At 50.8% G+C, this 25,958-nt stretch overlaps 2 protein-coding genes across 2 annotated transcripts; both read right to left on the reverse strand.

Moving 5' to 3' along the window:
- Positions 1-3,282: 3,282 nt before the first annotated feature.
- On the reverse strand, positions 3,283-12,005 carry Cldn15 (claudin 15). Its single transcript, XM_048433901.3, has 5 exons — positions 11,523-12,005; positions 6,762-6,926; positions 4,556-4,637; positions 4,353-4,469; positions 3,283-4,269 (listed from the first exon to the last, which is right to left on the reverse strand). Exons 1-5 carry the CDS (start codon positions 11,737-11,739, stop codon positions 4,167-4,169), a joined length of 684 nt encoding a protein of 227 aa, XP_048289858.3. The 5' UTR covers positions 11,740-12,005; the 3' UTR covers positions 3,283-4,166.
- A 1,588-nt stretch (positions 12,006-13,593) lies between these two features.
- On the reverse strand, positions 13,594-17,883 carry Fis1 (fission, mitochondrial 1). The gene is made up of 5 exons (XM_087903512.1): positions 17,725-17,883; positions 16,852-16,984; positions 14,545-14,621; positions 14,000-14,105; positions 13,594-13,907 (listed from the first exon to the last, which is right to left on the reverse strand). Exons 1-5 carry the CDS (start codon positions 17,767-17,769, stop codon positions 13,810-13,812), a joined length of 459 nt encoding a protein of 152 aa, XP_087759638.1. The 5' UTR covers positions 17,770-17,883; the 3' UTR covers positions 13,594-13,809.
- Positions 17,884-25,958: the final 8,075 nt, after the last annotated feature.

Consider the following 25,958-nt stretch of genomic DNA (forward strand, 5'->3'; position numbering starts at 1 on the left):
GACAGGGTTTCTCTGTGTAATAGTCCTAGCTGTCCTGGAACTAGCTCTTGTAGGTCAGGCTAGCCTCAAACTCAAATAAATCCACCTGCTTCTATCTTTTGAGTGCTGGGGATTAAAGGCATGAGCCACCACTGCCCAGCCCCGGAAGGAGATATTTTTAATTTTTCTGGTTCTGAGCTTATTTTCACTTCTTTCTCCTCCCTTCCTCCCCTCGACTCCTGTTCCCTCCTCTTTCGCATCTCTCTCTCTTATTTTTGTTTTATGGAGTTTAAGATATTGCCCAAGCTCTTCTACAGAATCTCACCTAACAGGCTTCACCTGGAGGGTTCTGGGTAAACACTCCACCCCTGAGCTACATCCACACCCCCCACTCCCCACCCCAGCCCCCGCCCAACTCACTTTTTATTTTTCAGTTTAAACAGAATTCTCACTAGGTGGTCCAGACTGACTTCACTCTAGCTCCATCAGGCCTTGAACCTGTGATCTTCCTGCCTCTGCCTCCCCAGCAGGTGTCATTACAGACTGCACTATCCCCAGCCCTTCGTGTGTTTGCAGTTTTGAGCTAGCTTCAAGGGCTGGGTACCTGGGCAAGTGGAGCGAGGGCTGAGGAACATTGCAAAATAATGCGAGAGGGAACCAGTTCTGTCTGACACTTAACTAAGTGGGATCAGTCAGGCTGGCGCTTGTCCCCATGCTCCTAGTGTGCAGGGATGATTGTCCTTACGATGTCAGATGTGGGGTGTGTGTGAAATTACCACCAACATACAACTGAGCCGCCGTTCCCGGGAAGTCAGAGGTCCGGTTGCTGATGGTGCTGGCTGCTGCGACTGACATGGCGTTTACAGATCACTGCTTCTCTAAGTGGATTGCAAGTTGTAATCATGTAATCCTGGAAATTACCCTGCTAAGTACAGCAGGGCATCCTAAGTAATTGTTGAACAAATGACCTTAACAAGCTACTAATGAGATCCAGCAAAGTTTTGTGAGGTTTTTTTTTTGTTATTGTTGTTTGTTTGGGGTTTTTTTGTTGTTGTTGTTGTTTTGTTTTGTTTGGTTTGCTCTTTGAGACTAGTTCTCACTAAAATTTTGGGCTAGTGAGATGGTATAGTGTTGTTGTTAGCCAGGCAGTGGTGGTGCACGCCTTTAATCCCAGCACTCAGGAGGCAAGGCAGGTGGATCTCTGAGTGTGAGACCAGCCCGGTCTACAGAGTGAGTGTAGACAGCCAGGGCTACACAGAGAAACCCTGTCTCAGAAAAGGGGGAGATGTGTTGTGTTGTTTTGTTATTTTAAAGTTGCCCTTGGTCTTTTATAGTTATGTGACCACACAGTGACTGAAGAAATAGAAACCCAGCCCAACAGTCATGCTCAATACAGTTAAGTGTGCAGTTGTGCAACTCGGCTCAGGCGTTCTGAAAGGAAAAGGAAAGAAGAGGCAGGCAGGAGAGCCGATGCAATTGAGTGGGTTTGTTATAGAAAAAGAAAGGGCTGCTTGGCAGAACCCAGAGGCAGATCCTGCCTGGTCACCACTCAGTGCTGCAGGAGACACCAGCCAGGAGCCTGTCCCTTCCTTCCACTGGATTAGAGGTTTCTGTCTAGTGGCTTCATTTTCTTCCTTCCTCCCTCCCTCCCTCCCTTCCTCCTTTCTTCCTTTCTCTTTTGGTGTGTGTGTACATGTGTGTAAGTATTTGTGTACATGGTAGGTGCAAAACAACAGTGGGTGTTCCGGTTCACTTCTGCTGTTAACTTGACACAGCCCAAAATTATCTGAGGAGTCTCATTTGGGGGACTGACTGGATCAGATTGGTGAGTGGGGGAGTTTTCTTAATTGCTAATTGATGAGGGAGGGTTCAGGCCACTGTGTGTATTTCCACCTAGGCAGGTGGGCTCGGAGTCTGGGGGGGGGGGTGATTTCGACACAGGATTTTTCTCTCTGAAACAGTCCTGGCTGTCCTGGAACTCGCTCTATAGACCTTGAACTCACTAAGATCCGCCTGCCTCTGCCTCCCGAGTGCAGGGATAAAGGCGTGCACCACCACTACCACCGCCCAGCTGTGGGCTCAGATTCTATAACAATACTACAAAAATGGGCAAATAAGCAGCATCCTGTGGCTTCTGCTTGAGCCACTGCCCTGTCTTCCCTCGATAATGGAGCATGAACTGGGAATTAAAAGCTGAAATAAACCCTTTGCTCCCTAAATCACCTTTGGTCACGGTGCTTATCAGAGCCACAGAGAGCAAAGATGTCGTCCTCGTCGCTTTCCACCTTTTTGTTGAGGTGGAGTCTGTCCCTTTCACCTGTAGGTCCCCAGTCTTGCCAGGCTGGCCAACCAGTGAGCCCCTGTCTCCGTCTCCCCAGTGCCAATTCTGGAAATAAAACTCAGGTCCTTATACTTGAAGTCACTTTATCAATTGAGCTAGCTCCCCGAATTGAGCTTCTCTGCCTTTTTTAGACCCAGTCTCACGTAGCCGAGGAGGACTCCAAATTCACCACGTAGCTAAGGAAAACCTGAGCTCCTCTCTGCCTTCCGCCGAGTGCTGGGATCACAGCAGTGTACCTCCCCGCTCTGCCTCATTTTCCTCTCTTGAACAGGTGCCGGCTCTGCTTTGGGGCCCACTGGGACACACGAAGCTGCTCACAGCACACCATGTCCTCCAGCCAGCTGTGATGTGCATGAGCCATTTTCTGGAAGATACCGCAGCTTCACACAGGGATGTGTGCACACCCAGGCCCAGCCCAGCCTTGATGAGCACACTCAGGCCCAGGGGAAGCAAACAAGACACTCTCACTGTCCCGGTGACTCCTTTTGAGGTTTCCATACCGTATTCTGGTGTCGTACTTTCTAAGACACCCATGCTCTTGGGTATCATTTTCTTTCTAACGTTCCCTGTGTAACAAACAGTTTTTACTGTCCTGGAACTCACTTTGTAGACCAGGCTGACCTCAAACTCACTGAGATCTGCCTGCCTCTGCCTCCCTCAAGCGCTGAGATTAAAGACATGCACAACCACTGCCCAGCAGGTATCACTTTCTTATGAGGTCCTCTCTCTCGACGCTTGAGCTTCCGTCTATATTAGAATATCTTTATTAAGGGACTGAAGAGATGACTCTGTGGATAAGAGCCCTTGCAGCTCTGACAGAGGATCAAGGTTCTGCTCCCAACACCCACAGATGCTCACCACCACCTGTAATTCCAGTTCCAGGGGATCTGGTGCCCTCTTTTTGTCTCTTTGGGTACCTGCAGGCACATGGCGCACAGAAACACACACATATATGTAAATAATGCATCTTTTAAAATATCTTTATTAAACCCCAAATCTAGTTCACACAAACATACACGCACACACAGACACCTGTTCTGGATCAACGGCTCCTCCATGCAGCTGGAAGAACACAGGTTAAGAGTCAAGAGAGAGAGATGGGTGGGGGGCATTCCAGCTAGCAATAATTCCCTGAGGTGGGTACTGGCAATGCCTTTTGTTGGGAACCTGTGCATGCTGTTTGTGCACAGTCTGTGTGCCTGCACAGGTCAGAGGAGGGCTTCCAGCACTTTCTCTATCATTCTCCACCTTAGACCTCTGAGACAGGGTCTCACATTGAACCTGGAGCTAGGTTGGAAGCCAGTAAGCCTTGGAGAGTCTTACCAACAGCGCTGGGGTTATGGGAGTGTGACCTTGCCTGGCTTTTTACATGTGTTCTGGGGATTTGAACTCATACTTGTGTAGCAGACACTCTTACTCTGAGCCATCTCCCCAGTTCCTTGGTATACTTTCTCACTGGACAAGACAGCTCAAAAGTGGACAGTATTGACAGTCTGTGGTTTGAGAGTGAGCCCCTCACTCGGCTGCAACTTCATGGCCCCTGAACAATCACAATATACATTTATTTATGCATGTTTTGATATAGCATCACAAGCTGCAGACACCTCTGTCCCCTTGGGTCCAGCTGTAGGAGGCCATGCGAGTTGCCCCCCGCAGCTTCTGTTCGTGGGGGAGACTGGAGTGCCAGATAAGGTATACCAGAGCAGGTCATGGTTTCCAGGCACAGGGTAGCGCCCGGAAATGGCCTGCCCTGAGGTTATTAACTGGAGAAAGGTCCGAGCATCCTGGAGACACTTTTCCACTGGGGACAGGAGGGCAAGGAACGGTGTCCACCAGGCCAGAGCTCCTACACGTAGGCATTTTTGCCATATTCGCCAAAGCTGACTTTGCCTTCATCTGAAGTGGCTTTGGGTATCACGACTGTAGAAGTCTTATAGGAAAGCCTGGCCCTGTGGAATTAAGAGGAAGGCAGGGTCACAGGTGGTCACAGCATGTCATCCTCGCTCCACCCTCCTCCCTCTCAGCTCCTCACCTGGTGGCTGGTTCCTCCTTGGAGGCACAGCAGCAGGTAGAAAAGAGACAAATGCCGCCCAGAATGGAGAGCAGGGAGGCACTCCAGCCCAAGTAGAGAGCGGGACCCAGCTCGTACCTGGGGAGCGGAAGAGGTAAGTGCCAGCCCAGAGGGGCTAGGCCGAAACCTACCCATTGTCCCCAAGGGCAGGGGTCCTCACTTACTTGGTTCCAACATACAAGGGGTTGAAGAAGTCAGTAGTGATGTTGACGGCGTACCAGGAGATAGCCACCATCCCACAGGTACCTGGAGAAAAGGGTGGAATATGGTCCTCTGGGCCCTTCTCGCAGCCACAGCCTCTCAAAGCAAGTGAGCTCTGAGGGGCTCGAGGGACTGGACATCACGTCCAAGAAAAATAGCTCCTTTCCTCTGTCCCAGCCTGTGGTCCAGACACATTCAAAAACAGCCTTTAGGCCACTTGAGTCCTAGGATATCTTACTTTTTTTGTTTGTTCTTTGTTTGATGAGATAGGGTTTCCCTGTGTAACAGTCCTGGCTATCCCAGAACTCACTCTGTAGACCAGGCTGGCCTCGAACTCACTGAGATCCACCTGCCTCTGCTTCCCAAGTGCTGGGATTAAAGGTGTGTGCACCACCACTGCTCAGTGGGATATCTTACATTTTTAAAGATAATCTTATGAAGCCTAGGCTGTGTAAGTCCCGGCCTCTAGCCTCCATCTTTGAAGGCCCCTCCCCTGTGCCCCTTGAACCTTGACCCCTCCCCAGGAAAGGTCAAGACCATTCCCACGGGCTATTGAAACTGCTCCCCCCCAAAATAAACACGTGGTTTTCCCTTTTCCTCTCCAGTGGTCACATTGGCAACTTCCTGTTTCCCTCGGGGCCACCAGGGAGTGCAGGTGTTTAATTAAACCTGGATATCTTTTAATCTGGTCTGATTTAGCTTGATTGGGATTATTTATGGTTGGCAGAGAGTTTGTGTTAGAAAATATCCCTAACAGGCTGGCCTTGAACTCACCAGGTAGCCTGGCATGACCCTGATCCTGTTACCTCTTGAGACTGTAGTCCTGAGCCACCACACAGGGCTGGGGAAGGAACAACTGGGCTTTCAAGATGGGGGTCATGATCGGCTTCATTTTCTCTGCCAGTTAAAGAATTAAGAGGCAGGGAAAAATCTCAAGCCAGCTAGGTAGTAGAGAGAAACCACGAACATGGCAGATGAATCAGCAGGTGATTTCTGCCCCTGACATTCCTGTGGGTTATCATGTGGCTGGTCACATGGCTCTCTGCCTGCTAGCCCTCAAATATACTGAGGGGCTAGGATTTAGAAAGATTCCCTGGGAGACAAGGAGAGTGACCATGCCTAGGTAATGAAGACGGGGAACTTCTAAGATGGCTGGCTTCCCCCTCCCTTCTGGACTTGGGACAAAAGCCTGGCAGCTTTAAACAAAGGCCCCGTCGGCTTTTTTTTTTCTCTCCTGCCCATGGGTGAACTGGCTCAATCAAGGGTTCAATGCTGGATCAGGACATGTTATGCAACAGTTGAGGGCCAATCAGCCATCCTGTCTTTCTTCACACTGACCAACCCTAAAGGGGAAAGGCTCTTCAGACTTAAATGTCCCGCCTTCAAAAGATCCTGGACTTTTGGCTTCTCAGTTCGCCCTCTACCTGCTGAGTGTTTCTCTGTGTGTCTGCTGCATGCGTGTGTCTCCTCATCCCCAGTAAATGCCCCCTTTCAGCTGCTGATTCATCTGCTGTGTCCGAGGTTTCTCTGTGTCTCATTTGTCATGCTGACTGAGGGACTTTCCAAACCTTCAGATCTAGAAAATGGGAAATACCCGCCCTGTCTGGATTTTTAAAAATGACTATTTTTAATAATATTATTTTATTATTATTGGTGTGTGGGGTGTGTGTGTGTGAGTACAGGTGCTCACTTTCAGAAGTTGATTCTTTCCACGCACCCCGGGTATACCTGGACCAAATTTGGGTCACCACAAAATCCATTTCTTCGCTTACAGTTCTGCATGGTTTATTGTGAAGAAATGTGTGCAGAAATGTAACATACTGGACAGTAAGGTATAGGCCATCTATAGCGTTGTTACTCTGAGTGTGTGTTTGTGAGTGTGTGTGTATACCCTGACTCTGATCCCCCGTAAGTTTTGGAGGAAATAGCCTCTCAGGCCTGGCAGGGATTTGGCTCAGCTGTGTGCAGGGCAACCCTATTCTTGGACACTAAGTTGTGGTCTAGAGATTTGCCGAGTACAGACAGGGTAGGGAGGAGGAAAAGATGAAGAAGGGACAACAGGGGTCACCCAGCAGGAGAAGGTAAGTTTGAGAGGAGAGGAGGACAAGAGAAGCCGGGGACTGTGGCAAGGGCCTCCCTAACCCATGCACCCCCTTTCTCCCTCATTACCAGCAAGTATGTGGAAGGTTCCTGCAATGGCCAGCATCTTGACCTTCACGGAGAGATCGATGTTTCCCACGTTGGTGCAGCGCAGCCCTACCATGCCCAGAAAGAGGCCCAGGAAGCCCAGGAGGATGGCAGTGATCATGAGGGCGCGGCAACCCTGGACATACCCTGGGGAGCGGGCGGGGTGAAGCCATCAGTGTTTCTCTTCCACACACCCCTCAGCCAGCATGCTTTCCCACTGGTCTCTAGCACCTAAAGCTCCTAGCAATTTCCCTCTCCGGGATTCACATCAACCTTCCTCGTTAGCCCTTTTACTCACACTCGGCTCCTTCGTCCTGCACCTCTCCTTTCCCTGCTGGGGTGCTACTGTTGAAACTTAAAAAAAAAAAAAGGAGGGGGCTGGCGTTGGTGGTGCACACCTTTAGTCCCAGTACTCGGGAGGTAGAGACGGGCAGATCTCTGTGAGTTTGAGGCTAGCCTGGTCTATAGAGTGAGTTACAAGACAGCCAGGGCTACACAGAGCAACTCTGTCTCAAACAAACAAACAAACAAACAAAAGAACACCAGGTAGTGGTGGTGCATGCCTTTAATCCCAGCACTCAGGAGGCAGAGGCAGGTGGATCTCTGTGAGTTTGAGGTCAGCCTGGTCTAAAAGAGCTAGTTCCAGGACAGGCTCCAAAGCTACAGAGAAACCCTGTCTCAGGAAAAAACAAATAAACAAATAAAACAAAACAAAACAAGCAAACAAATATAAACCCAGGCCTCATATTTGTTAAATAGCTGAGTGAGACCTTAAGCTTCTGATTCTTTGTCGTCCGTCCCATGTCCGTTCGTATTTTATCTGTCCATCCGTGCCCCGTCCCCCATCCCCGTCTCCAGTGCTAGCGTGACAGACACACACAACCAGACCTGATTTATCTGGTGCTGGGGATGCAACCCAGGTGTTGCCAAAATTCCTTCCCCCCCGGGGGGGGGATGTAATCAACATCTACTCCTTCTCCTTCCTCTTGAGGTCCCAAGGAGAACAAACCTAAGTAGGATTCCACCAAATACCACCTTGGGGGAACCAGTGAGTTTATTGGTTGCCTCACAGAGAGCACAGTGAGTGCTTAACTGGCAGAAGGATGGCTGACCCCAAAGCAGCCACAACAGTCTGTCTTCGCCTGGCATGAATGATGGTCCCCTAGCCACAGAAATGAAGCCCCGTTTCCTAGCTGTCCCCTCAAGGGGAGATACACACACATACACACACACACACACACACACACACACACACACACACTCCAGCCTCTCCCTAAGATACTCCTGCGATTAGGGTAGAATTGCAGACAAGTGGTTGGGAGGGGTGACTGGGAGGTTGGGGTGAGGGTTCCGTGCCTTCTCCCATCCTCTCTTTTTTTAAAAGAATGTCAACAGTCCACAAGACTGCTCTGACGGACTCTAGCAAGCAAGGACACCGGATCTCACCACAGAACTTCAGGCACGTCAGGCAAGCACTCTACCAACAAGTGGCGCTACATCCCCTGTCTGTTTGTTTGTTTATTGGTTGATTGATTGCGACAAGGTAAAACTGGCTACATTGTCAAGGGATCTTGGGGTAACTCTTGATTCTCCTGCCTCAACCTCTGGGTTGCTGGGATTACAGGCCTGTGCCAAGATTCCAACACCATGGACACTCTGGGTTGGAGTTGAGTTTCTTCTGGAGTAACCAGCAGGGGGCAGTAGTGCTCAGGGTAGATGGTCTAGAGCCAGGGGTGGTTGGGGGCTGGGGAGCTGGGAAACCTGAGCCAAAGAACTCATCCCAGTCAGTTCAGCTCATAATCTTTTGGTGCCTCAGTTTCCCTTTTCTCGAAGATGAGGTTTGCTAGCTCCTCCTGCTTTTGACGGTTGTCAAGCATTCTCGGGGACCTTGTACCCCTTTCCCGGGTGGGGCCCATAGCACGGTGGAGTTACGAGGTGAGGAGGAGGGAACAAAGTTCTCTGAGAGGACATTATGACTCCCAGCCGCACCTTCTAGAATTCCCTACTATTTTTGTTTGTTTGGTTTGGTTTGGTTTTTGGTTTTTCCAAGACTGGGTTTCTCGTGAAACAGTCCTGATTGTCCTGGAACTCCCTCTGCAGACCAGGCTGGCCTTGAACTCACAGAGGTCTACCTGCCTCTGCCTCCTGAGCATTGGGATTAAAGGTGTGTACTACCACCTGGCTCCCCACCAATTCTTTTTTTTTTAAATTTATTTATTTTTATTTTATGTACATTGGTCTTTTGCCTGCGTGTATGCCTGTGTAAGGGTGTCAGTTCCCAGGGAGTTAAGATAGTTGTGAGCTGTCATATCGGTGCTGGGAATTGAACCTGCAGGGTCTTTTGGAAGAGCAGTCAGTGCTCTTAACCACTGAGCCATCTCTGCAGGACCCACCAATTCTTAATGTGCAGAGGATGCTGTTGGGCAAAGGAAAGATGACTGAAGGACCTACAGGTCCGTGGGTCCAGTGTCACAGTGCAGGGTGGCACAGGTGTGAAGTCATTAATTAATAGGCTTGGTTTGGTGAGCCATGTTGGAAATCACCCCAGTACCCTAGAGGTTGAGGCAAGAGGCAAGATTAAGGCCATCCTGGGCATCTCAGCAAGATTGTCTCAAAATAAAAAATCAAAAGAAAGCCGGGTGGTGGTGGCTCATGCCTTTAATCTCAGAACTTGGGAGACAGAGGCAGGTGGAGTTCTGTGAGTTCGAGACCAGCCTGGGTCTACAGAGTGAGTTCCAGGACAATCAGGCTATATAGAGAAGCCCTGCCTCAAAAACAAAACCAAAAAAACAAAACAAAACAAAACAAACCACTAAAATAAAAATAATAAATAAGAAGAGGGCTGGGGCTCTACCTCAGAGGTAGAACATTTGCTTGTGATTCCCCAGGGAGGGGCTGGGGTAGGGTGGCTCTTAGTGATGGAACACCAGCCTAGAATCCTTCAGTGAGGGACAGAGGGTAGTTCAGGGCTTGTCTAGCACGCATACAGTCCTTAGTTTAATCTCTAGTACTGGGTGCAAACAGACAGGAGCCCTCTTGGGACTCAGCAGACCACAGAGGAAGAAACTGGTCCTTGGCCCAGACACAGTGGATTAGAATCACAGCTTCCTCTCCACTTCCTCGGCCTCTAGGCGGGGCGCTTAGTTCTGCAGAGTGGTCCAGCTAATGATGTAAATATTTTTGAAAAGCACAGATGTACGGAGGGCGAGGGCAGTGTCCATAGAAAAGGAAAAGCTAGATGTGGTGGTGCACACCTGTAATCCCAGCACCTAGGAGGCTGAGACAAGAGGATCTTTCCAAGTTGAGGGCCAGCCTAGGACCACACAGTGAGGCCAGGGAACGGACTACATAGCAACACCATGTCTTAAAATACCACCCACCCACCTACCCACCCCCCCCACACACACAACAACCCAAACCCAAAAACACGAAAGGGAACTGACTAGAGCCCTGGAGGCCTGGAGACCTCAAGGCTTTCTATCCTCCATCACCCCAGCAACCTCCCATGTGACTTTCCTCCAAATTCATGTTCTCTCTCGTGCAGGCAAAGAGAAGCGACACCAAGAGAGGCCCCTCTCTTCAGTGGCCAGGCTTACAACCAAATAGCCTCTGCACACCGGGGATGCAGCAGGCTGGCTGGGCGCTGAGTTGCCCCACATCTATGGTCCCTTCTGGGCACTTACTGCTCTGAGTTTGTGATCCACCCAGACACCATCACTGCTCAGGGCACCTTCCAGACTGATGGGGGCCATTTCCCAGCATTCACTTTCCCACCTGGGCTGGCCTCAGAGCCTCCCACCTGCTCATCATCTACATACAGGTGGATTCCTCCAAAAGCAAGACCGGAACCGACTGGCAGAGGCAATCAGGGAGGGTTCGCGGTCATTGACTCTTAGTCTCTGTAGCATGGGGGAGACTAGGAAGTCCAAGTGGACCCCTTGGGGGAAATGATGGCACGGGGAGCGACGGAGGGTTATTGTGCAGGTGAGCTAGAGGCAGGCAGTGCAAGTAGCCGAGGAGCGCCAGGGCCCAAGTTAGAGCTGCAGGCGGTTAACATCTTCAAACAAAACAAAACAACAAAAGCCACACTCTGAGCCCCAAATATACATGCGTGTCCACATAACCACCTCTCCAGCATCCACCCACCCAGACTTTCAGGAGACTCCCCTCCACAATAAGGGAGCTGCGTCGAGGGCCCTCGAGTTCAGCAGGGTAGGTAGACCACAATCTGTTAATGTCCAGAGGGCTACTGGGGCTAGCAGTCAATCAGCCAAGATGGAGTCTTGATCTCACCCCTGCCATCTGAGCAAACCCTCCCCAGAATAAAACACTAAAATATATATAGTCAACGTCCCATTCACGCCCGCAAGGCTTGTTGCCTAGAGGCCTCGTGACCACTCGCGCACTGGCACCGTGACTGCTCTTAGTTTGCGGGTGGCCAAGACCAGATTCATCATTCAAGGCCATCATTCATCTGCGGCCTGGAGCTAGCAAAGGCCTGAATGGCACCTGTAAGCGCGACTTAGCTAGGGAGGATCACACGTTAGGACAGGGAGCCATGTGTAGCTCTGGGTCATGCAGAACTCTTTGCTGCAGCTGCCGGGAACCGAGGGCTTGGCCTGAACTTGTCATTATGGTGCCCAAGGCCAGACCAACGGCAACCACCTCCAACCTGTCCTCTAGGATATCTCCAGCCAGCCACCCAATCTCCCTCTGTCCCCTAGAGCCCCCTTCACCCCGTACCAGAGAGGGCCAGCATGGAAGGGAACTCCCAGCAGTTGGAGACTCCCATGGAGTCGGTGGCACAGCTATACCACAGGTTCTCAAAGATGGTGTTGGTGGTGATGACGTTCCCACTGACGGTAGACACTCTCCAGTAGCTGTTTGGTAGGGTCACCCCCAGCATCAGCAGTCCCAGGGCTGCCATGAAGAAGCCGAAGGTCTCCACAGCTATCGACATGCTGGGATGCAGATTCCCCCAAGGGGCTGGAGCCCCAGGGATTGGGATAGATGTGACACCTCCAGGTGAATTCTGGGAGCTTTTGGAGACTAAGGAGGGAGAAGGGTGTAGGACGGGCCCGTGCAGCTGCGATCCTCGTCTGCCTTCTCCTCGAGCTCAGGTCTGATTGTCTCGGCCCAGCCTCTGGGACTCTCTCCTTCCTGGCAGGTCAGAGGAATGAGCCAAGCCCGCTCCGCTCAGCAGCTGTTGACTGCGATGGAGGGAATAAACGGGCCAAAAGTCCACCCCCTCCCCCGGCCTAGCCCAGGACTCCCCGCCCTAGGAGGGGGGGAGCTTGGACTTACTAGGAGACTCAGGGATACAGCCAAGGAGCAGCCCCCAGGGATCCATCAGGAATCCAGGGGAAGTGGCCTGTCTCTGACTCAGCTGTCACCAGGGTCGGGGAATGAAATGAGAGGGACTGAGAGTTTTCGGTAGCTGAGATCAGCGTGTCAAGAGAGAAGAAAACTTCCAACGGGCCCACCACAGGCTTCTGTGATGAATTAAGAGACTCCCAAGAGCAACCTAAGTCACTGAAGACCCTGGAGTTGGGGACACTTAAATCCCCCGAGGATCAGGAAGGTTGATTCCGGGGTGATAGAAGCTCTGGAATCCAGCCACCTGGTTCCCACTAGACTCCAGCATTATCAAAGGGCTCTGGGCTGGAGGTTTTGGCTCCCAGCCTTGTTGACACAACATTATTGGCTTCTTAGGTTGTAATGGAAGTTGGGACCACAGATCACAGCACCCGGCACACTCCCATCGCCCCAGGAGTGGGTAATTGCCCTGGATCTGAAAGCCGCTGGCTGAGGTGAGGCCACCAAATGCTACTTTCCTCCAAACTTCCTGAATTGTCCCCGGGCCGGAGCTGACCTTTGACGCTTCGGTATTGAGTTTGATCTTGCTGCCAAGGGCCCAGGGGCCCAGGGTTGGGGGATGGATCACGGGCCTAGGAAATGATTCTGCTTGATCTCTCTGCCTATCCACTTACTGGGAACTTATCACCAGCTCTATTAATTCATTCTGATAAATGGAAGCCTCTGGGTCCCCCACTCCATCCTGGCTGCGCACCCGAGCATAGATTTCCTTCTTGACCACGTCTTGCTTGGTGAGTTGGCACCAGGGTTCCCTTTCCAGAGTATGTGAGACAAAGCCATGCCCTCTGACACCCCCCCTTTCCTGCATCAGACTCCTCCGTGCTCCCCCCAGGTACCTCCTCCCACCCCCCAGCAAGCCTGGCAGGGGCTGTGGAATGATAAGTATGCTGGGAAGCCAAACAGGCCCACACAGAGCCTGGCACAGGGGGCGTGGGGTGAGATCTGTGAGCTCTCTGCCTCCCGTCCCACAGGCTGGGATTGGGGTATCCTGTGCCCGACAACCCCCACAGCCCCTGCCATCTTCACATGGCTTCCTCTCTCATACGTCATTCATCCATGCCCCCCTAAGAAGGACTGGATAGAGGAAGGGGAGGGGGTAGGAAGACAAAGGGAGGGAAGGGCGGAGGTTTTCGGAGGAAGCCCAGTGGGGGCCCCCTGCAGTGGAAAACTCCAGGCGGCTTAGTGGGTCAGAGGAGACCACGGTCATAAATCCCAGCCTGCTGTTCCCTCTTCTGTTTGCTGTTCTCCCAGGATTCTGGGGCAATGGAAAGGCCATGTACTCCTAGTTGTTCCCTGTTCCTGCCTTGTGGATTCAGGACAGGGGAGGAAGGAAGGGTGTGGGCTGGGATGTAGGCAAAGGAACCTGGAGGGGGGTAGCGGGGGCCACAGTGCACCCGGTGAACCCGCTCCTCCCTCAACAGACTCTCAGGCACAGAGGTTCCCAAGCCGCAGCCCAATTTTATTTACACTCATTGCAAAGCTTGACTCAGGGCTAAACAACAGGTGCTGGGGGATGAGAGATTGAAGGTCACGAAGACTCTAGAGATGGATGACAAGGGGTGGGGAGGAGAAGGGAAGGCGATGGTGAGGACGGGCAGGACCCTCTTCCAGTGGCCCCCAGGCTCTCGGGCGCGCCAGGCAGGTGAGGCTGTCTTCAGGATTTGGACTTGGAGACAGCTAGTCCAATGAGTCCGGCCAGTCCCGCCACACCCAGGGCCATGCCACCAACAATTGCCATGCCCACTAGTCCATCTGAAAAAGACAGAGCCGTCAGCAGATCTGTCCTGCCCCCCACAGGAGAGTCTGGGGGCTAGGTTTGATAAAGGACTGTGTGGGGGTATCACCTTTCTTCATAGCCTTGTCGATGAGGCGCTCCAGCTCCTTGGCCTGGGTGTTCTGGGGCTCAGTCTGCAGCAATCCTCGCACATACTTTAGGGCCTTTTCATACTCCTGCAGTCAGAGGGAGAGCGCCTCACTCCTCACACCACACGCTCACGCTTGCTGTCAGGATGCTGCCCTGCCAGCCCCCACCCAGAGCCGTCCTTCCGCGGCCCCAGCTCAGGCTCATCCTTCCTCCCCCACACCTGCTACAGCCCCAACTCACAGAGTAGAGTCCACAAACAGCCCAGCTGTGGGGGAGGTGATAAGCTAGTGGAGATAACAGCTACAGGCACGGGGCTGCACCCCAATCCTGACGTCACCATGGTCTCCACACCCTGATACTTTCTCATCCTCCCTTAGAGTCTGTCCTGGAATTACTCTATACCTATGCACGTACACCACAGCCCCAGCCCACTGCCCGCTGCTAGCATCCTGCAGGCCAGGGCTCTGTCGGGGGGGGGGGGGACACTCAAGCGGAATAAGCATTGGGAAGGACTCTGCGCCTTACCTTGAGGCGGTAGTTGCCCACTGCCAGGTAGAAGACATAATCCCGCTGTTCCTCTTTGCTCCCTTTGGGCAACAGCTCTGGAGGGGGAAGGGAGAGGAGAAAGATGGATTTTCTCTCTCTTGCTTCTTAAATTTATATTTATTTTATTTGATGTGCACTGGTGTTTCGCCTGCAGGCATATCTGTGTGAGGGTACTCGGATCCTCAGGAACCGGAGTTATAGATAGTTGTGAGCTGCCATGTGGTAGCTGGGAGTTGAAGCCCGGTCTTTGGGAAGAGCCATCTCTCCAGCCCCTGGATTCTCTTTGTAACACAGCGCCAGACAGGTCCTGCCACGCTGACTCACTCTAGGATGCTGGGAAGGTCACTGTCCTAGACCTCCATTATCAGCTTATATCACCCTCTGCTTTCTAGTTACAGCCCCATGCAGATGCTGGGAACCAGCGCCCATGTCTGCACTGATGCAGTCTGCATGGAAGGGCGCATCCCCACTGGCCAGCTACTGGTCTCACTGCAAGGTCACTCCTGCCTGACATTTGCATTCCCTCTTTTGTGACGTCTACCTGAGGACGACCAGAACTCTAACCTCGTGAGTGGTACAGGACCACGCCTGGTTTCTGCGGTGCCAGGGGTGGAACTGGACCAGTGCTTCAGTCCCGTACACAGGAGACAGGCACTCTGCTGACTGAGCTTTCCCCTTTCCCTGAGACAGCGTTTCTCTGTGTAGCCCTGGCTGTCCTGGAACTCGCTCTGTAGACCAGGCTGGCCTCAAACTCACAGAGACCCACCTGCCTCTGCCTCCCAAGTCCTGGAACTAAAGTCATGCACCAGGACGCATCCCTTTCTCTTTTAACTCAACTTTCCTGAGCAACCCTCACCTGGCTTTTTTTTTTTTTTTAAATTTTCTCTCTCTCAGTGTATGTGGGATAGGGGTTAAGATTTGGACTCAGAGCTGTCAATGGTAGTGCACACATTTAACCCCAGCGCTGGAGAGATAGAGGTAGGAGGATCTCTGTGAGTTTGAGACTAGTCTTATCTACAGAGTGAGTTCCAGGACAGTCTGGACTACAAGAAGAAATCCTGTCTTAAAAATAGATAGACAGACAGACAGACAGACAGACAGAATAAGATAGGGACTCACTATGTGGCCCAAGCTGAGTGCTGAAGTTACAGGTGTACGCAACCATACTTTGCGGCTAAGTTTTGCAGTGTTGAGACCTTCTCGGTGTCTGCACTGTGTCCCTGAGACTCAAACACTCCGAGAGCACTTTTACTGTTGTGTCCTACTACACAAGAAACCTGAAGAATCCGAACTGATCCACGTAGGGGACAGCATTTGCTTTTACGAGGATGCCGGAGCTCACGGAACACCTCACTTCCCAGCACCAAGGTGGCTGAAGCGGAAGCGGAAGTGTCCCAAGCTATACAAAGACCCTGTGTCAAAACCAAAAACTACATGACATAGGCATCTTTTGTTAGTATTGTCCTTTGATAGCCTCTGGGATTATTCCAAGATGCCCCTCAGATTCCAAATCCTACAGATACAAAGGCCCTTATATAAAATTAAACAGTATTTGCATAGAACCTAGCTTATTCCCCAAAGATGCCTTTTTAAGACAGGGTGCTCGGGGGTAGCCCAGGCTGGCCTCGAGTTTGATCACTACGTAGCTGACTCTGGCCTTGAACTTCCTGCTTTCATCTCTGCAGTCACGTACCCATGCCTCCACCTTTGGAGCGCTGGGATCACATGCCTTTAATACAATAGTCCCATAGATATTCTAATCTCTAGAACTTTCTTAATTACAGCTACCCAATACAATGTAAATGCTACATTAACAGCAATTAATAACTGAACAAGAAATGTCCCGTGGACACTGTGTGTGTGGTATGCACACACAGACCAAACGCACTCTCTACCCCATTCCCCGAGAAAGTGAGTCTCCCTCTGCAACTGGGCTAAGATTGCAGCAAGAAAGCCCCCAGCAATACCTCATTTCCATTCTCTATACAGATATTTGCAGTCATAACTATCAGTTTTTTCCATGTGTGCTGGGGATTTGAACTCAGGTCTTTATACCTGCACAGAAGCACTCTGAGTTGCCTGAGAACATGTATTTTTTTCTTTCCCCACCGCATTTTCAATCTGAATGAATGTTTGGATGTTGAAATTGGGGATACAGAGGAGCAACCTAGTCCTCTGCTGCGGTGAATTTACTGGTGGTTACTGGGTGACGAATGAGCCATGGGGTGAGGGTTCTGTGTTGAAAAGGATCCTGGAGGGGTGAGGTCAAGGGACCCAGCGCCTTACCCTCCAGGAGCATGATGCCTTTACGGATGTCATCATTGTATTTGCTTCGCACCAGGCACCAGGCGTACTCAAACTGTGTGCTTTTGGAGACGGAGCCAGCAGCCTGCTCAGACTGAAATTTCCTTTCAAAATTCTGTCGTTAGAGAGAAAAGGCATCGTTTATAAGCAAAGAGCATCCACCGTTCTCCAGCTGAACTCGGTGTCTAGTCCCAGTTAGCCCACCTTCCCCTTGCAGATCTTGGTACCCAGGCTCTGTGCCCTCCCCTCTGAAGATCCCTGCACCCAGCCCCTAGTGGTACCAAGTGGAGATACCACCTGGCGGCAGCTGCGGGCACTGCTCTCGGACCAGCTGACCCCAAGAAGCTGAACAGTAAACATACTGCCCCAGCAGCTAAATGACATCCTACGCGGCCTTCGCTTAGGGCTGCTGATCCCTTTCCACCCCCATTCTTTTGGGCCTGGATCTGCCTCACCTTAGTTCTAGAAGAGGAAAGAAAACGCCACTGCAAGGACGGAGGCTAGGCATGCAGTGAACCATGCTGGACTCAACACCAGCAAAAGCGTATGCCAGTGACTATGCTACCTCATCGCCTGCATGAGTACTCCAAATTCCTAGATCAAACTCTACATCACACTTAGCCCCCTAAAACTCCAGGCCTCAAGACTGAGTTGCCGAAACCCTGGAAACTACAACTCCCAACAGGCCCAGGAACACAGCGCAGGTTCCCACAAGAAGCAGGATACCGCAGAGGCTGCTGGGAGACGTAGTCCAGCTTCCCCAACAAGTCGAAGCCGGCAGTGCTCGGACTCGACTAGCTCTCCTCAGGAGCTGCCCTTGCCGAGTCTGCCCTTCTCCTATGTCCCAGGCCTCACCTTCAGATCCTCCACAGACACCAGCTCGTTCAGCACGGCCTCCATGGCCACTGCCCCTGCAAGCCTCACACTAAGGTATCTACTGGGCCACGGTCTCCATGGTCCAGTGGCAGGGACGGAGAGGCACTTCCGGCTCGACCTGTGGAGGCCCCGCCCCTTCCTCCTAAGCCTGGGGCTGGAGGTGGCGCTAGCGCCTACGCTGGGCTCCTCTGCCTAGGATTCCTCTGGTACCCTAGCTAGACCCTACCTCCTCCGAGGGTCACATTATCCTAGCGACCAGTGTAACAGCCCCTCACTGTGCTGGATCCGTAGACCCCTGGAGGCTATTTATCTTCAGTGTTTGCAACAAAATCCTAATGGGTACCAGGGACCCGAGGGCCTTGGCTTACACACTACAGGAGGATTTGGTAACTATTTCCCCACAGACTTGGAGCACATGACCTCAGTGGACACTGTAAGAGTAATATGAAGAAAAGCTGATGGGGCAAGAGACACGGTGCAGGGGTTAAAGGCCCATACCGTTCTTGCAGAGGAGCCAAGTTCAGCTCCTAGCGCTCACACTGGCTCACAGCTGCCTCTGACTCCAGCTCCATGGAATTCAGTGCCCTTTTTTGACCTCCCCCGGAACTGCACTCCCGTGCATGTGTCCTCAAGCAGACACATAGGTATGCACATAATTAAAAATAAAAGTTAGCTCTTGCCGGGTCAGATCTTTCTAATGTAATTTAGCCAAACTATCTTCTTGGGGTTAACTGAGGAGCCAAGGCCTTCAGCCTGAGGAGGAGAAGGGATGCGTGCTAACTTCTGGTATTTTAGTATTAGGAGCAGTAAATGGTAAACGGTCTGATCTTTCATCTTGACCTTTAGGCACACAATGGAATTTAATACTCAAAGACTCAGCACGCTTTTTTGTTGGTATATTTTTTGAGACAGGGTCTCCCTATCTTATACTGGCTTGCCTTAAGACTCTTGAGATCTGCCTGCCCCTGCCACCCAAGTGCTGGGCTCAAAGCTGTATGCCACCACACCCAGCAGGCTAATGCATTTTTGCCGAATATGAAGAAAGTTATTACCAAGACCCTGTTTGTGGCTGCACAAGTTCCCCCTCCCTTCCCTGTGTGTGCATCTCCTGAGGCCCAAAGTCAGCCTTGGATATCACTCCTTAGGTGCCAACCACTTGGGTTTGTTTTTTGAGACAGATTTTCTCACTACCTGAGTCAGGGTTACGACGGCTGTGATGAAACACCATGACCAAAGCAACCTGGGGTTGATCATCAAAGGAAGTCAGGACAGGCACTCAAGCAGGGCAGGAACCTGGGGGTCTGCAGCTAATGCAGAGGGCATGGAAGATGCTGCTCACTGGCTTGCTTGCCCTGGCTTGCTCAGCCTGCTTTCCTATAGAACCCAAGATCACCAGCCCAGAAATCACTCAGTGGGCTGTGCCCTCCGCCATCAATCACTGATAAAGAAAATGCCTTACAGCTGGCTCTTACGGCAGGCATTTTCTCAACTGAAGGTCCCTCCATTCAGATAACTCTAGCTTGTGTTGACAGACTAGTCAGCACACTCACTGCCCCGCCCTATGATTCTGAAACCCCAATGATCAGAGGCCCTCTGCACGTGCAGCCCCTGGCATTTCTTCTACCCCTGCTCCTTGCTTATTGGCTGACTTATTCATTCATGATGAGTATTTCCTATTTGCTGCTCGCTATTTAAGTACCGAGATTGACCCTGATAGAAATCAAACTCCCGTCCCCGTGCATCTACACTGGGGGCATAAAATAAACAGAAGCAGAGCTGGGAATGGCGGTGCACACCTATAGTCCTGGCACTGGCAGGGGGATCAGTAAGTTTAAGGCCATCCTTGGCTACACAGCTAGTTCAAATCCAGTCTAGACTACATGAGACCCTGTCGGGAGACTGAGAATCCAAGGCTTTCTCGGAGGCCCGGATAAAAAGACAAAGAGGAAGTTAGTTGTGTGTCATTGTCCAGAAGTAGGCTCGGTAGGTATGAGGCTGGGGCTGTGCCGCGAAGGAGTGAAGACTGCAGTTTATTCGGATCCCGTTCTTCCCCGTGGGCTGTGTCTGAGGTATCATGTATTCTCTTTGCCAGCATCGTCTGATTTAGCTCTCTGCTACTTTGGCCCATTCTCCCCTCACAAATACTGTGTAAGATGCTGTATTTCTTTCTTAATGGCTCAGCATAAGTCCCCAGCTTCTGCAGCACCTCCCGGTCCCAGCTGTCTGTCTTTACTTCTCACTCCCAGTCCTGTCCCGTGACACCTTTACTTCTATGGGTTCAAGTCAAGACCCTGTCTTTAAAAAAAAAATGAAAAATGAGCTAGAGATAGCTTAGTACTTAAGAAAACAGTCTGGCCAAATGTGATGATACAGGCCTTTAATCCCAGCACTTGGGAGTTTGAGGCCAGCCTGGTCTACAGAGTGAGTTTCAGGACAGCCAGAGCCATGCAGAAAGATCCTGTCTCAAAACACCAAAATACATAAAATAAAGAATGAAGAAAACAGCCTTCCCTTCCAGAAGACCTGAACTCAGTTCCCAATTCTCATGTCAGATTGTTCACAACCTCCCGTAACTCCAGTTCTGTGGATCCGATGCCTCTGGCTTCTGGGGACTTCTCCACACATCATATACACATAATTAAAATAATTTTTTTTAAAAAAATGAAAAAACAAAACCCCAAACAGGGTGACAAAGTGATAGATATATATATAGATCACTCTGACACGATGTTGGTAAGATCCCTGGGTTTTGTTTTTTTGGGGCAGTATTTTCACTATGTAGCCTTGGCTGTCCCGGAATGACCTACGTGGCCCAGGATAATCTTAAACTCACAGAAATCCACCTCCTCCGTCTCTTAAGTGCTGGGATTAAAGGTGTGAGCTACCACACCCACATAAAATCCCTGATGGGGGTCATGGGAACATCCTAGTCCTGAATCCCTTGGATCTTCCTGAGGAATGAGAACTCTTTCCATTCTCAAGAGGTGGATTCTGGTGGGTCCTGGGTAGCTTCAGGATGAAGGCCCCTCTAGAAGACCACGGCCCAGATGAAAAGCTTGGAACTCTGTGCCTTACCTACCCCTTGTTCATTAGGGGAGTGAAGCCGCCATAAAAGGCTCTCAACTGCAGTTCAGGGCTTCTGAGCTGGTGATCACGTGGAAGTACCATGAAGGCCATGCATGAATTACCCTCTATGCCCACACATGGCCCACGCACGTCTTCCAGTTGGCCACTCCTGCGTTGTAATTTCCTAAGAAACCAGTGATGGCAGGTGCTTCCTTGAATCTCTCAGCTGTTACAGCTCTCAATCTGAAAACTAGGCACTCGGAGGTGCAGGGGCAACCTGGGGCTTATGAGGGCCATCTGAAGCAGGCAATGTCTTGACAGACTGAGCACTGTAACTTGTAGGTTCAGATGCCAGCATAGGGGAGACCCCAAGATAGGGTCCACAAAATGGAGAATCACCTGGGATCTGGAGAAGTTTGAACCCAAGTTTGTGTGAGGTTTTGAGAGGAGAAAAATCGTTTTCTTGTTTAAGTGGGGGCTTGGGCTGTAGCTCAGCGTGCAGGGTGTTGCCTAGTAAACATGAGCCAGGGCTTCATCACTAGCACAAAAACACGGCTGAGTCGGTGAAGGTGCTAAGAGCCAAGGCTGATGACTGAGCTTGGTCCCTGGCACCCATCTGGCGGAAATAGCCGATTTTCACTGAGCTGTCCTCGCGCCTCCACACTCAGCCCCTGACCACGTGACTCCTCCACTATCAATGAACAAATGGGGGGGGGGGGGGGAAGAAGGGAAAGAAAATCAGAACCCACACAGATGCTCAGGGACATCAAGGTGCAATGAAGCATTACAGGAAAGGGACCAAAGAAAGGAGGCTGCTGTAGGACGCAGTGATGTGCTCAGAGGAAGCGGGATCTGGCGCAGTAACGGGAAGGAACGAGCAACACAGGCAAATGGGAGCAAATTCCAGGCCGACAGGGGCAAGGGCATCCTGGGACTGGAGGTTGTGAGCCCAGATACAAGTTACTGCAGGAGCAGGTAAGGGTATCACAAGCTAAGGGCCCACCAGGGTCAAAGAATGAATTCAAGGCCAAGTGACCTTTAATAAGACCATGTCTCAAAATAATGAAAGGTGTGTGTGTGTGTGTGTGTGTGTGTGTGTGCGTGGTTCAGTGGTTAAGAGAACTTAATTCTCTTGCAGAAGACCCATATTTGGTTCCCAGCAACCACAATGGTTCCAGAAGATGTGACACACCTCTGGTCTCCAAGGGCACCTGCATCATGTGCACACATTCATACACACGTACACACAGATACACATAATAAAAATAAAATAATTTTAATTATTTTATTTGCATGAATGTTTTGTCTGCATGTATATATGTGCATTGTGTGCAAGTCTAGTGCCATCGAAAGTTGGAAAAGGGGATCAGATCCCTCAAAACTGGAGTTATGTAAGGTTGTGAGCCACCATGTGGGTGATGTGAACCGAACCTGGGTCTTCTGTAAAAGCAGCAAGTGATCTTAACTGTGGGGCCATTCTCCTGCCCCAAATAAAATAACTATAAAGATAAACAGCAAACAAATAACTAAAGCTGGGTGCAGTGGCGCATGTCTTTAATTCCAACACTCAAGAGGCGGAGGCAGGAGGATCTCTATGAGCTCAAGTCCAACTTGGTCTATGCAGTGAGTTCCAGGCCAGCCAGAGCTAAATGGAAAGGCCTTATCTCAAAAACAAACAAACAAAAAAGAAGGCTGAAGATATAACTTGGTCACAGAGCACCTGCTAACCCCCAAGTGAGGGGCTGAGGTGTGACTCAGTGGTAGAGCCCCTGCCTAGAATCCCCAGTGAGGGGCTGAGGTGTGACTCAGTGGTAGAGCCCCTGCCTAGAATCCCCAGTGAGGGGCTGGGGTGTGACTCAGTGGTAGAGCACCTGCCTAGAATCCCCAGTGAGGGGCTGGGGTGTGACTCAGTGGTAGAGCACCTGCCTAGAATCCCCCAGTGAGGGGCTGGGGTGTGGCTCAGTGGTAGAGCCCCTGCCTAGAATCCCCAGTGAGGGGCTGGGGTGTGGCTCAGTGGTAGAGCCCCTGCCTGGAATCCCCCAGTGAGGGGCTGGGGTGTGACTCAGTGGTAGAGCACCTGCCTAGAATCCCCCAGTGAGGGGCTGGGGTGTGACTCAGTGGTAGAGCACCTGCCTAGAATCCCCCAGTGAGGGGCTGGGGTGTGGCTCAGTGGTAGAGCACCTGCCTAGAATCCCCCAGTGAGGGGCTGGGGTGTGGCTCAGTGGTAGAGCATTTGCAGCTGCCTGGGTTCTATCCCTAGCACTGAACAGAAACACACAAGGACTTCAGGAAATCTGACTAGAGGGAGATGGTGAAACTGTGAGAGGAGACCGGGTTGACAAATGTTTCTGTCTTGGCAGACCTGATGGACACCCATTCAACTCCTTCTTGGGATAGGCCTCTGAGACATAAGAAAAAAGGCTCTAGAAAGTTATCATTCTCACGTGTGAGTCTAATGTGCATGCCATGATGTCCATGTGGAGGTTGGAGGAAAACCTGCAAGAGGACTCAGTTCTCTCCTTCCACCACGTGGTCTCGGGGATCAAATTCAAGTTGTCAGGCTTGGTGGCAAGCACTTTACTCGCGCATGCGCTCCTCCAAGTTACATTTTATTGCTGCTACAGACCGTGACCAAAAGCAATTTAGGGAGGAAAGGGTTTGTCTGGTTTACATCCCGAACATCATCCATTACTGGGGGAGAGCAGGGCAGGGACCTAGAGGCAGAGGCCATGGAGCTGTGCTGCCTACTCGCTTGCCCCTCATGGCTCATTCAGCCTGCTTTCTTATAGAACCCAGGACCACCAGCCCAGGGGTGGTGCCGTCCACACTGGGCTGGGCCCTCCTCCATTGAAATTCAAGAAAATGTCCCACAGACTTGCCCACATGCCAATCTGATGGAGCCATTATCCCAACTGCAGTTCCCTGTTCCCAGCACACTGCTGAGCCATCTCGTTGGTCCCTAAGTTTGGAAGTGCTTGTTCACTGTCCCCAACTAGAGGGGAAGTAGGAGGTCACAGTGCAGGTTAATTCAGAACCCAACCCAGGCGAAGCAATCGCGAAGAACCGGTTTTTAAGGGGGCGCAGTACTAAAATTATTCCCCAGCACCATTGCTCCCATTCTCCTGAAACTGAAAATCTGATTTCATTCTAATTGCTAGTGGCTCTGTTTGCTGTGTGCTGTTTTTCAGTGTGTCATCGGCCACTTGTGTTGACAATGGACTGAGTCCTGGCCTCCTGCCTTAGGCTGGCAGGTACCCGAGGGCAGGATCTACATCTGTCTGCTCTTCCCGAGCCCAGTTCAGTGCCTAACACCAGTAGACACTCAAGCCGTAATTATTGAGGAAGCAGATTCTTGTCATTAGCAACTTTAGGAACAATTGTTTTTCATTTTATGTGTATGGGTGTTTTGCATGAATGTATATACGTGTATCACACACAGGCCTGTTGCCCTCAGAGGTCAGAAGACGGTGTTGGACAACCTGGAACTTAAATTATGGATGGTTGTGAATCACCATGTGGGTGCTGGGAATTGAACTTGGGTCTTCTGCAAGAGCAACAAGCGCTCTTAACCTATGAGCCAACTCCACCCCCTCATTATTAACTTTTAAAAATTATTATTATTATTAGAGAGAGAGGGTGTGTGTGTGTGTGTGTGTGTGTGTGCATGGGGAGGCCAGAAGCTGACATCCAATCTCTTCCACTACTGCCCCTCAACCTTATCTTACTAGACTGGGTCTCTCTCACTGAACCCAGAGTGCACCCAATAGACTGGCTACTTTGCCCTGGATCTACCTGTCCCCACCCCCAGCACTAGGATTACAGATGTGCACAATCAATACGGCTTTTATGTGGGTGCTGGAGATTAAACAGAGGTCATCAGCCTTGACAAGTGCCTTTATGAACAGAGACATTTCACCTGCCTCCCACTTATATGTAAAGACACACAAGTGCATGTGTACACACACACACACACACACACACACACACACGTATACATATATATATGGAAGGCAAGGTCCCAAAAGCCCAGGTCAGCTTTGAAGCCTTATTTCTATTTATAGGAATGCCCATCTTCACTATTAACTTTCTAGAAAGCTAATACACAGGAAGTAACCTAAGAAGCAGTAAGACACAATATAATTTGGTTAAGTAATATACTCTCTGGGAAAATGTTCAGTGAAAGGGGAAGAAAAGGACAGGCAGGCACGAAGACACTCATCTTGCATCGTCCGAGAGGGAAACCATAGCGAACGCTCTTATTAAATGATTAAATGATGCTACAGACGGCTTAAACAACACAAGCATATTGGCTTTGGACCTGTAGATGGTAATATTCAAAGAAAACGAAAATATTTTCCAACACTGGCATGGGTGTGGGCACAAAGGACAGGGACACCGAAGGTCGGTGAGACTAAATTTAGCTGTGGTCCGGATTCTGGGCTCTGGGCCCCTCTCTTGACCTCATCGGAGCCTGTGCCAGGGGTCAGTTCAGGATGCTCAGTTCAGGAGTGCTCAGCAACTCCTCCTGACCAGGACGCCACTTTTGATATCTTCCAACCTTCAGTTACCTTTCTTCTACTTCTCAGTTGCTCTCGCAATGCGGTAACTGAAGATGTATCATCTAGAGTGAAACCACCCACAGTATTTATTAAGCAGCTACTATGTGCCAGGCATTCTTCTCAATGCTAGGTAGAAAAAGAGAACCCTTGTTCTCATGGAAGCTACACTGTAGTGGAAGAGCCGGAATAGCTAATACTTATATAATCAGGTAGTTCCTGCTTCCAGACCGTCAACACAGTCCAACCCAGTCTGGCACTAGCTGCATTCTTGGCCAAAATAGAGGCGCTGATGTCCTTATTGAAATATCGTATACAGCCGAGAGTGGTGGTGGTGCATTCCTATGGCCCTAGCACTTGGGAGGCTGAGGCAGGGGGATTCCTGAGTTCCAGGCTGGCCTGGGCTACATAGCAAGACCTTGCTTCAAAAAAATAAAAGATAGTGTTTGAATGTCTCAACCCTCAGCATCGACCCCACTTACCCTTGCTGCTTCATCTCTGGGCATCCATGTACCCTGCACCCGAGGATGATCTCATGATAGCCTCCTTTGGATAAAAATTCGTAGCGATCTACCAACTAGAGCCAGGGCT

This window comes from Myodes glareolus, chromosome 2, assembly GCF_982192425.1.
Source record: "Myodes glareolus chromosome 2, mMyoGla1.1, whole genome shotgun sequence".
In the NCBI taxonomy this organism is placed as follows: Eukaryota; Metazoa; Chordata; class Mammalia; order Rodentia; family Cricetidae; genus Myodes; species Myodes glareolus.

What these genes read in the sequence shown, in the direction of transcription:
- Cldn15 (XM_048433901.3), bottom strand. Translation starts at nt 11,739, where the DNA reads ATGTCGATAGCTGTGGAGACCTTCGGCTTCTTCATGGCAGCCCTGGGA. An exon ending in TTCCATGCTGGCCCTCTCTG is followed by an intron (nt 6,927 to 11,522) that starts GTACGGGGTGAA and finishes CCCGCTCCCCAG; the next exon opens with GGTATGTCCAGGGTTGCCGC. An exon ending in AAGGAGGAACCAGCCACCAG is followed by an intron (nt 4,270 to 4,352) that starts GTGAGGAGCTGA and finishes TTAATTCCACAG; the next exon opens with GGCCAGGCTTTCCTATAAGA.
- Fis1 (XM_087903512.1), bottom strand. Translation starts at nt 17,769, where the DNA reads ATGGAGGCCGTGCTGAACGAGCTGGTGTCTGTGGAGGATCTGAAG. An exon ending in AGGCATCATGCTCCTGGAGG is followed by an intron (nt 14,622 to 16,851) that starts GTAAGGCGCTGG and finishes TTCCCCCTCCAG; the next exon opens with AGCTGTTGCCCAAAGGGAGC. An exon ending in CGACAAGGCTATGAAGAAAG is followed by an intron (nt 13,908 to 13,999) that starts GTGATACCCCCA and finishes TGTCTTTTTCAG; the next exon opens with ATGGACTAGTGGGCATGGCA.